The sequence below is a fragment of the Artibeus jamaicensis genome, unplaced genomic scaffold, assembly GCF_021234435.1.
Source record: "Artibeus jamaicensis isolate MK-2021 breed Jamaican fruit bat unplaced genomic scaffold, CSHL_Jam_final scaffold_461, whole genome shotgun sequence".
Taxonomy (NCBI): Eukaryota; Metazoa; Chordata; class Mammalia; order Chiroptera; family Phyllostomidae; genus Artibeus; species Artibeus jamaicensis.
Genome location: NW_026522045.1, coordinates 937,190 through 949,237, shown reverse-complemented (window position 1 = coordinate 949,237; position 12,048 = coordinate 937,190). Strand labels below are relative to the sequence as shown.

The 12,048-nt window shown below is 36.8% G+C and overlaps 1 protein-coding gene across 3 annotated transcripts in view; it reads right to left on the bottom strand.

Annotated features, from left to right (window-relative positions):
* The window catches only part of DIAPH2 (diaphanous related formin 2), a 914,916-nt gene that overhangs the window by 299,115 nt on the left and 603,753 nt on the right, over window positions 1-12,048 (bottom strand). For all 3 annotated transcript variants that reach the window (XM_037165779.2, XM_037165780.2, XM_037165781.2), the window contains one exon: window positions 329-493. In XM_037165779.2, coding sequence (XP_037021674.2) covers window positions 329-493 — 165 coding nt within the window. The remainder of the gene's footprint in view (window positions 1-328; window positions 494-12,048) is intronic.

The following is a 12,048-nucleotide window of genomic DNA, read 5'->3' as shown; positions in this document are numbered from 1 at the left end:
AATATTTTAGATATGAATTTTCAAGCTAGATCAAATTATAATATCATGTTGTATAAAAATCAGGATCATTTAAGCGCCATTTATTTTCTATAAAAATAAGAAAAACTCCCATGTGTACCCAAAGTTGAAGATAATTCATTTCAGTCTCCAGTATACATTAAATCAGCTAACAAATTTTATTCACGTCCCGGGTATAAAATATCTATCAATTCCTGTTAAAAGGCTATAACAAATCAATATGGTCAGAAGTTATATAAAATTCCAATCAAATAAATTATTTAAAAACAAAAGCAACAGGCCTTGTAATACTTGAAGATCTATTACTTACCAGAAACAAAGTTCGGAAGTTGCTGAGATCGCCAAAAAACTCTTCTATGCTCACTGTCTTAGAGTCAAAAACAAAGTATTCTCCAAGATTCTCATAGAGCTTTACCATGTTGCTGTGCATGGTGGACAGTTTGTCATACTGCTCTCTGGCACTCTTTGTAAAGCTGTAGCTTTCTGTTAAGGAACATAATCCAATAGTATCTAAAGGCAATCAATGACTAGATGTTAGATTGAATTATATTACCATTTCTATAAACACTTATGTATTCGTTTGCTAGGGTTGCCATGACAAAATGCCACAGTCTGAGTAGCTTCAACTCAGAAATGTATTTTCTCACAATTCTGGAGGCTGGAAATCTAGTGTCAAGTTGTTAGTGAGTTTGGTTTCCTCTGTGGTCTCGCTTATTGCCTTGTTGTATATCTTGACTTCCTTGCTACGTCCTCACATGGTGATCCCTGTGTGCTGTCTGTGTATTTATCTCTTCTTCTTATGACAGTAGTCACATGGGATTAGGGCCCCCCCTTACAGCCTCATTTAGATTAATTACTTCTCCCATGGCCCTATCTCCAAATAGTAACATTTTAAGGTTCTGGATGTTAGGGCTTTAACATATGACTTTGGGGCAGACACATTCAAGTCTACAACAAGTTGCTGGTGTCATTATATCTGTTAGTGGGTTTTGAAAATCTATAAATTAGGCAAAATTATTTAATGTATAACCATGCAGAACATGTTTGCTAAGTCAAAACACATAAGTATAAATACCTGCAAAGTGCCTCATATCTTTTTTATGTACAAGGTACAGTAAAAAATAAACACCAACAAAAAAACTTAGAAAAAAAGTATATATCGTCTTTTTCCAATACACATATTCCATATAGGTTATGTATGTGTGTGTTTATCACTCATGAGGAGGGGAAGGGAGAGAGGGAGAGACAGAGACAGAGAGACAGCGATTGATTCTGCCGTAGTTCTACAATATAACCTTATTAAAACCCAGATTGCTGTTTGCTGAGCCTGAGCCAAGGGGCCAGATAATTTCTAAACAAGTTCTAAGCTGACGCTAACGCTTCTAGTCCAGGATTATATTTTGAGTAGTATGCTCTACATTGGTACTTATCCAGAAATTAATTACATCAGTTTCACAAATTTTATTGAAGTGATAACTATCACTACTATTCGAAGCACAAAATAAATGAAATATATATTTGTCTCTGACTAAAGGTATCTTATATCTAAATTTATACATATAAAAATTATGGTATTTTTTCCTAATTATAGAAGATATATTTATGGAAAATTATCTCTTGCTCTGGCCAGGGGTCTCAGTTTGTTGGAACACTGTCCCATAAACCAAAATGTCACCGGGTTTACATCCCGGTTGAGGTACAACTAGGTTGTGAGTTTGATCCCAAGTCAGGACATGTATGGGAGGCAACTGATTGAAGTTTCTGTTTCTCTCTCTCTCTCTTCCTCTTTCTCTAAAATTGATAAACATATCTTCAGGTGAGGATTAAAAAATAAAACTGAAAAGAAAAAAAAAAGAGAATGATCCCTTCAGGGGACTTAGAAATATAAAAACATAAGTAAACAAATTTGCCACAAAACAGAAGCAAGTACTGTTACCATTTTGAAGCATTTCCTCTGCCTTCCTTCTATGGCTGATAATCTATGAATGAGAATTGATAAGAACACTTTAGAGAAAGGTAAGCAGCCTAACCATGAAGAACATAGGATGCCAAATTCACCTTCTAAAATTAGAGTTGAATCTATTAAAAATCAACAGCAATTACAGAAGTAAAATGTCTTTAAATGGAATAGTAATAGACTTGGAATTGTAAAAGAAGAATAATAGCATGCTTCACGGCATGCTATTTTAAGACCCACTTACTGTGTATTAATAATTTGTGCTAGTATTTTATCAGGTACTGACAATTGTGTCTAGAAATACTTGATTTTATAAGATTTTCTGAAATTTTCAAGGTATTTTATTATAACCTGGGGCCAAATTTATTTTCCATGGGAACACAGCTCCAGTTTTACAACAGAATTCAATGGGGAAATCAGACCATTTCTGGAAAATTACTTCGCAGCTGACACTTATGGGATAGCACATGATTTAAGAAGGGGATGCCCCTATCCCTGTTCTTTATCATGGTACTGAAATATTAGCATTCACATTAGCAACCCATCAACCTGTTCCCTACTAAAAAGTGACATTAAATCTTTTAAGACTTCAGTCCATAGTGATGTCAGTAAACCTGAAAGAATGTATTTCTGACTTATTCTACTTCATTTTTACCAATGAACGGTTATAGGTACTGCTACAAACATATTTTTGTTTAAGCTCCGAAAATATCACTACAATTTTCAGAAAGTGTTCAACATCCCACTTAAGAGTTGCAGAAATATAGCAATACACTTCATTTTTTAGAGCAGAATGAAAGTGAGATTTTTGTTTTCTAGTCTCTCTTCCCTAAATGAAACAGACTCATTCCAGAGACCTGCTAGGCAGAAACACTTTTCGTAGGTCACTTATACTCTATTTTCAATGCAAAGTACTAAATTACATATTTCAGAAAGCTTGATATCTGTACAACACAGAAGAAAAAAAAGCAAGAGGTAAAAAAGGCAAAAAACTGTTTTCCATTCATCATAACACAGATTTTCACCAGGTAATATATGTCCATGTAGTGATGCACAATTTAATAAATTTGTTCTAGAACAAAAACTGATTTCAGAAATTCTGTTTGTGTATCAAAGTGAAACATTCTGAAAAGGAGAAGGGCATGAGAAAAACTATTTTCTATCCCTATACTCCCTTGAAGAAAACATATGTGGAAACAAATATAGCTCCTTGTCACTGTTCTTGGTGGTATTTTTCTTTTGCCTCAGACTGCCAATGGCAATGGCAACAACAACAAAAAAACCTGAGAATAAGCAAATGGGACTACATCAAACTAAAAAGGGTCTATGCAGCGAAGGAAACTGTCAACAAAATAAGAAAGTTATCCTACTGAATGAAAGAATAGACACTTTGTTCCAAAGAAGACATAAACAGGGCCATCAGACATCTGAAAACATACTCAGCATCACTAATCATCAGGGAAATGCAAATAAAACCTAAGGATGTAAAGAAAATGGAAATCTTGTCTACTGTTGGTAGAAATATAAATTGGCATGGCCACTACAGAAAACAGTATGGAGGTTTCTCAAAAAATTAAAATTAGAACTTGCATATGATCAAGAAATTCCACTTCTGGGTATTTATGCAAAGCACATGAAAATAAGTTGAAAGAACATATGCACCTCTATGTTCACTGCACCATTATTTACAACAGCCAAGATACGGAAGCAACCCAAATGCTCATCAATACATGAGTGGATAAAAAGTTGTGGTACATTTACACAATGGAACATTACCCAGCCATAAAAAAGAGTAAAATCTTATCATTTGCCCATCTTATCCATCAAAACATGGATGGACCTAGAGCATATTCTATGCCAAGTGAAATAAGTCAGAGGAAGACAAATACCATGATTTCACTTATATGTGGAATCCAAAGAGAAAAATAAATGAACAAACACAATTGAAAGACTCATAGATACAATGATTAATGTATTGATTAGATTAATCGTTGCTAGAGTAGAGGGGGTTGGGGGACTGGGTGAAAAAGGTGAAGGGATTGAGAAGTACAGATTGGACGTTATAAAATAGTCACAGGGATGTAAAGTACAGCATAGGGAATATAGTCAATAATATTGTAATAACTATGTATGGTACCAGGTGGGCACTGGAAATATCAGGAAAACACTCTGTAAAGTAGATGACTGTCTAACCACTATGCTGTACACCTTAAGTAATACAAAATAATATCGAATGTAAACTGTCAATAAAAATTTTTTCAAAATTTCCCTGGCTGGTGTAGCTCAGTTGATTGAGAGTGGGCCTGCGAACCAAAGGTTGCCAGTTTGATTCTCAGTTAGGGCCCATACCTGGGTTGCAGACCAGGTCTGCAGTGGGGGGCATGTCAAAGGCAACTACACATTGACGTTTCCTTTCTTTCTTCTTCTCCTCCCCTTTCTCTAAAAATTAACAAATAAAGTCTTAAAAAACAAAAAAAAAAATTAAAAGAAGATAAATGTACTCATGTGTTCATTGCAGCATTCTTTTCAAAAGCCAAAATATAGAAACACCCAAAATGTTCATTGATGAATGAACAGATAAAGATGTGATATCTGTATGTATGTGTGATAAATGTGTGTGTGTATGAATGATGTCTGTGTGTGCATGTGGCCTGGAAAAAATGCAGTCATTGTTAATACGACAAGAATCATTTGCATGACATCAATGAAAACTGACAGCCAAGGAGAGTGGACTGGAATGCACATGCATGAACAATGACGACTTCACTGTACTAGTTAGTGGGGGAGGTAGACACCATTGAGTGAGCATGTGAACTGTGTGGCCATCCCATTCAAAATGACTGAGCAAGTAGAGCAATGAATCTACATCAAATTTTGCATTCATCTTGAACATTTCTCTGTGGAAATTATTCAGATAATTCAGAAGGCTGCAGCTATGGGCAACTGGTGATTGGCAGTTTCATCACAGCAATGCATCCACTGATGTATCACATCGCATCGCATGCAAAGTTTTTGGTGAAATATCAAATTGCTCAGTTGAAGCAGCCCCAGTACAGCTCAGATTTGGTGCCCTGTGACTTCTGGCTTTTTCCAAAACTAAAATCACCTTTGAAAGGGAAGAGATTTCAGACTGTTAATGAGATTCAAGAAAATACAACAGGGCAGCTGATGGTGATTGGGAGAGCTGTGTAAAGTTCCAAGGTTCTTACTTTGAAGGGGACTGAGGCTTCATTGTCCTATGTACAGTGGATCTTGTATCTTCTTCAGTAAATGTCTCTATTTTTCATATTACATGTATAGATATTTTCTGGACAGACCATAAAAATTTATACACACACACACACACAGTATATGTGTATATACACATGCAATGGAATACTAGGCAGCCATTAAAAAAAATGAAATCAGTCAGACAGGCAAAGATTAATAATGTGTGATTTCACTCACATGTGAAATCTAAAAACAAAACAAATGAACACATGAAATAAATGAACAAATAAAATAAACTCAGATACAGAGAAGAGATTGGTAGTTGCCAAAGAAGAAGGGAGTTGGACCTGGGTGAGATGGGCAAAGGGATCAAGAGGTACAAAGTTCCATTTATAAAATAAATAGGTTATGGGGAATGTATGAACAGCAGGGTAACTACAGTTGATAATACTATATTGCAACTTTGAGGGCTGCTATGAAAGTAAATCTTAAAAATTTGCATAACAAGAAAAAATGTGTAACTTTGTGTGGTGACAAATGTTGTCTGGATTTACTGTGGTGATCACTCTGCAGTGTATACAAATGTTGAATTAGTATGTTGTAACCTGACACTAATATAGTGTTATATGTCAATTATACTTCAATTAAAAAAATTAAACCTGATATGGCTATAATTATTCCATAGGCATGTAGTCAAATAGAAAGTAAATGATTTTCTTTATACTTTTAGGTACAGTATATGTTGTTTTTGATTATTTCAGGCCTGTCCATAAATTTGTTGAAGGTAGGTGTAACCCTTGCCCCTGATTAGTAAAATAGCTGATGGGGCTTAAAACATGCTACCCTAAAATATGGCTTTGTGAAATACTGAATATTCTAAGCTGAAGAAGTTTGAGAAAAAAGAAGCAAAAAGGTCACTCTGACCTTTTCTTGGTCTTTCTCTCCTGAAGTAAGTCATAAGGGCCTCATATGAGAGGTGGCTTCCTTATATCGGGAGAAAAGGACCATTCATATCTCCAAGATGAGAGGATACCAAGAAGAACCAAATGAACAGGCCTTGCTAAGTTACTCCCAGTTTACTACACTCACCCCATATTCTTTGATCTACCATGTCTTTTCATGACTTTCCACTCTTTATCAATCTTAGCATAAAAATACACAGGTTTAACAATTTCTTTGGGTCTTATTTTCCTATTAAACTGTATAGTGTCATGTGAAAGTTATATTCAATCAATTTGTATGAATTCCTCCTGTTAATCTACCAATCTACATGGCGAGTTAAATTTTTCAACTGAGCCAGGGTCCCTAAGAAGGTTGAGGAAAACTTTTTTTACATAGAAGTACTTCATCAGATATTAGTCAGAGAAAACTGTTTATCATTATACTTAATTTTGATGTAAAGGGAAATTGTTAACACAGAAAACTTGTTCCATCAGAACTGGAATAAACCTTTGCAGAGTACTGGGGATGAAGGAGTTGATGTATCTCACAGTTAATTGACTGAAATCAGTTTTACAATTCCTCATCTTTGTAGGCCGTACATTAGTTAAGATTTTAATAAAAACTTGAAATTTAAACATCATTACTGCTGGATTATTAAGAACATGGAAAGAAAAATCAATTTGAGATCCACTTAACCTTCACACAAGCTTTCGTTAGCAACATGGCATGATTATTAACTTAAATAAAAGGAAGTCACAAATAGATAATTTGTTGAAGAATATAGATAGCATTTCCTCTTCCAATTACCTCCCAGACACAATTTCTCTAAATGCTAAAAGGAATATATTAATTTTTCCTTTTAAATTAAAAATGTCATTTCAGTATAAAACTATTAATATTTCAAAAATTTAACTGAGACACAATATTAGGGCATATTAAAGTCCCTGAAATTTACTTAAAGTCACACTTTATGTGATGAGTATGAGTTGGCAAATATTTTAAAATGTAGAACATTCACAAGGACAATATTGAATTAATATATTAATTTGCATTTGGATTCAACTTAATACTTCAAAATAGTTCAGGATATTGACTACAAAATTATTTTAAAAATAAGATTACAAAATCTGGGCACAGACAAATAAATAATATCACAATGATACCATAATCAATGATAAAAAATTTAAAACAAAGTTTCTACATTTTAACATATAGGAAGCCATTATGACACTAGAGAAATTAAACTTTTGCAATGAACCCACTTTTTCACAGATGGCCTGAGTCAGCTGGGTATAAAGACAATGCTTTTAAATCAGCTTCAAATTAAAGCCAAAAATTGATAGATATTACAGAGGTAGGAGGTACAATCAACATTACTACTTTTCTCTACCCTTTCAGTATTCATTCCCTTGTGTCTTCTGTGTACATTTATTTTACTCTTCCTTTAAAGACAGACTCTATCATTGCCCACGGAGATACCCAGCACAATGATTCTGCCATTTATTCAAACATATTTATTAAGTGCCCAGGTATCTTCTAGGTGCTGAGGATATGGTAGTGAGAATTCATGCAAGGCCACTAGACACTGCTTTTATGGAGATTACAGTTTAGTGGAAAAACACACATTAAACAAATAAATTTAGAAAACATGTTTAAAATTACAAATTGAAAACTTTCATTGCAAAACACAGGTTGGGGAGTACACCTGGGAGACCTAACATAGACTTGTGGAGGGGTGTGAGTACACCATGAGCATAGTAAAGCCTCTTAAAGGATCAAACATTGAGAGAGACCTGAAGGGGAAAAGCCAGGAGAAGGAGCACTGGGGTAGTGTGAGTGAAGGCTCTCAGATATTAAATATGTCAGGAACACAAAGAAGAGAAGAACTGAAATTCTAGAGCCTGAGGAGGGACAGGAGTGGGAGACAGGAGAGACACAGTTCCTGAGGTATGTAGGGGCCAGATTCTATCAGTCTCCTGAGCATGCTGAATTTTTTTCTGAGAAAAATGTTAAGTCATTGAAGAACTTTACACAGGAAGGTAATAGGATAAGATTTCTTTTGCTGGAAGGCATAAAAATGTTAGCTTAATACATACACACAACAAATACTAACAACAACAAAAAACCCAGGACTAATGGAATATAGAATACTGTCCAAAAGATAGTAAGTCTACTTGCTATATCCTAACTACTGATGAGGAGAGTATCTGTTATATAAATATCCAATTGAAGTCTATTTGATAAATTATTAAGAATGTTACAAAGAATCAAAGGCAGTTAAAAAACAATAGATGTTGGCCAATACATAACTATTGAGATTGGAATATAAATACTTGTGTTTAGAAATAAATAGTTGTGTATAGAATAGCAAAAGACTTATGATTATAAAATTTTGAGATTGATGAGTATATTTTAGAATGTCAGTGCTATTAATGAATATTCATGGTCTGCACACACAGATATTAATTAGGTCAAGTTGTAACAGGGTGCAGCCGAGAGGGGGCCCAAAAAGGGATTTGGAATGGGGTCCAAAACTCAAGGTGTCCAGGAAATATTAAAATGTCCTTACTTCTACACCCCCCAGGTGTGAGTTGGGGAAGGGACAAACGGAGCAGGGCCATTGAGAGCTGTTTTGTACAGCTAACCTGTTTTGTACAGAGCGTATGGCTTTGCAGCTAACCTCTAGTATGGTCATTTAACATACCTATAACCTTTAACTGGTTACATGGATATGTTAAGTAGCTGTGGCCATGCTCTAAGCCAGGGGGATGGAAGTGACTTCCATCCAAGACATAACTGGAGGCAGGTCCCCTGAGTCCCCTGCATGGAAGCTTGGAGATGATTGACTCCATGACATGGGGCCACACCTGAGCAGACTCATGATGGCAGTCCAGGAAACTTGGAATAATAAGGGAATGCTGGCAGGTGTAGCCAACTGTAGGCAGAGTCAGAAATGAGGCTGCAAAGGAAGACTGGTGCGGGGATTTAAACCCAGACATGGCTGACATTTAAGGAGAGGGAACCATGAGGCTGTGGCAGTGCAGAGAGAAAGCCACACACTTCTGGCAGAGGGGGACCCCTGCAGCCATGTGAAGGATAGACAGCCATGAGGCTTCGCCAGAGTGGGGACCCCTGCAGCTTTAGTAGGGGGAACCACCATATGGCTTTAGCAGAGAATTGCCACTTGGCTTTGACAGAGTGGTGACCCACCCCCTTCCCACAGCTCTGGTGGAGGAAAGAACCATGTGGTTTTGGCCAGAGTGCAGACCCCTGTAGCTCTGGTAGAAGAGGACCACGTGGGTTTAGGGTGTTCCCTTTAGCCACATGGCCTGGGAAGCAGGAGAGACTTTGCCTGGAAAAAGGGTGAAAGAACTCTGCCAGTAGGCCATGAGAGGGTGCCACATGGCTTTGGATTAATTGGTGATCCTGCCTGGATGGCAACACAGCTGACGGTGCCAGCGGCATGAAATACAGACATGTGCTTCTTTTCCTGAGATCTAGTACCCCGAATTAGGGCAGGGGGGAAGGAAGCGCTGTGGGTGTCTGTGGTTATCCTAAAGGACTTTGATATTTTAATGGGGACATTGGATCACTACTTTAAGTCTGCGTAGCTTTAAATAAAGCTTTCCTTTCCTTTTCACAAATTTCTGGCATTGAGAGATGTATTTTCTCTGGCGGTGGATATAACAAACCTTGGCCACTGTTGTTCTGTAACACAGTCATTCCTCCAGCCTTACCTCACATTCAGCATCTCAGCATCATGGTAATGACAATCTTGTAACAACAATGCAAAAGAAACTGTGAGAGATTAAGTAGAGAAAAAGAAAGTAAACTGGTAAGGCATGGCTCCTAGCCTTCAGTGACTTTATAAACTAGAGCCAGGAGACAGAGAAATAATAGCAGAGCAAGAAAAGCAGTAACTAATGTTCACTGAACTCTTACAATGAACCATACAATGAAGTAAATGCTTTGCCTTATTTATTCTTCCCAATGGTCCCATAATACATATGTGCTATTAGTAAGTGCATTTTATACATGATGAAATTAGCCTCAAAGTGATCAATTGACTCAGTGCCATCTCCATAGTAAATGGTGGATTCAGGATATGACCCTGGGTATCCTTCCCCACTCCCCCACAGTATAAAACCACATACATTTAACCAGCATGCCTTACTGGGTTTATAAAAAGTAAATAAATAAAAGTGTATGGTAAAAATAAACTAAGCTCCACAAAGGAATTCAACAAAGATGTGAAAACACACAGAAAAGAGTGACTTTGAGATTATCAGGAAAGGCTTTAGAAGCAAGTAACTTTCCAGTTCCATCTACAGGTATGGAAAGGATCTTTCTACCCAAAGACAAGACACTCCAGGCAATAAGAATAGAATAAATAATGGTGTAAATGCATCTTCCGTTATCAAGGAACATTTACCATTCAGGGATAATACAGTCTGAGGAGGCAGGGAGACGTGATGAGTCACAGAATAGGTCACCCCAAAATATGCCTCATTGGCATAAGAGTTCTTTTGAGTTGAAAGCACTAGAGAATGCAGTGAATGCAGGAAGAGACTTTCTCTGAACTCCCCTTATGTGCTTAGACAGATTATCCAAGAAGAACTCAGTTGTCATAAATCTCTTCCCTTGGAGTTTCATCAACCAGCAAAGGTTGACTTGTATCAAAGAAGAGGAGACTAGAAGTTGACACCACTGCCAGACAAACTCTGTCACACACTATCATGACTTCATCTATCCTTCGAAGGGAACATTTGTCTTTTCTAAAAATCCATTACTCTCCCCTCAAAATAGCCTACATCCTCTCTCTCTTTCCCTCATTAAGATGGCATGTGAGCTCTCAAATCTCACTGTTTGTTGGACGTTCACTGTTTCCCCTGTGATGTCCCTGTGAACATAATATCAAAAATTCATAAATCTGAATACCTTTCCTCCTGTTCACCTGTTTACTATCAGTTTGTTTCACAGACCCGGCTACCAAACCTAGGAATACAGAGGGCAAGTCCTTCCTTCTCTGCTCCTGGAAAGGTGTTGAATGCATATGCAAGTCAAGTTTTCTTTGTAGGCTATGAGTAATCTATGATTTTTATACAGAGAAATATGATCTTACCTGTTTGTAGGAATCTACTTCTGGCAACAGTGGAAAGAATGGTTTGGAAAAAAGAAAGACTGAACCCTGGGAGACCACCTAGGAAGCTATAGAGTAGCACTGTGAATAGGAAGGAAAAGGGAGAGTGCACAGGACATGGTGACTGACTACATATCAACAGTTAGAGAGAGGGAAGTATCTAAGGATGCCACTTGAGTTTTCTAGCCTATGTAACTCAAAGGTATGTTTCATGTATACTTATTTTAAAACAGTCCATAAACAAGAGGGGGCAGGAGACCAATAACAACTAATTTTGAACATTCTGAAACATCGGGTGTTCATATCTAACAAGCACTTGGAAATATATGGTCTCCTTGATACCTTGGAGATGAGCTTGTATGGAAATAGTGAGAACTGCAAAACCATGGAAAATGGAGCAAAGACAACTTCTCATCCAGTCAGATCTAGATCAGAACAGTGCCTTAGCCATGCTCCCTTAACACCCTTTTGGTCCAATGAACACACTCTATGTCTGATTATCTTTGGTCTTGATACACGGCCCCCACAAATACAGACTATTCTGGAAATCAAACTTTAGCTAAGAGAACAAACTATCACATCCCACAGTCTGGGCTAACAGTTTCCAAGGATCATAAAACATCATTTACTACAAATGCCAGTGAAGTGAAACATGTAGTCAGTATCAATTTTGACCAAGGATAGGTCCTTGAGGAATTACATTTTATTGTTTTCGGTAATGCCAGAGTTAGGTATGAAGGAATTTAAGATACATTACTATAGATTCAAGAAAAACTGTATA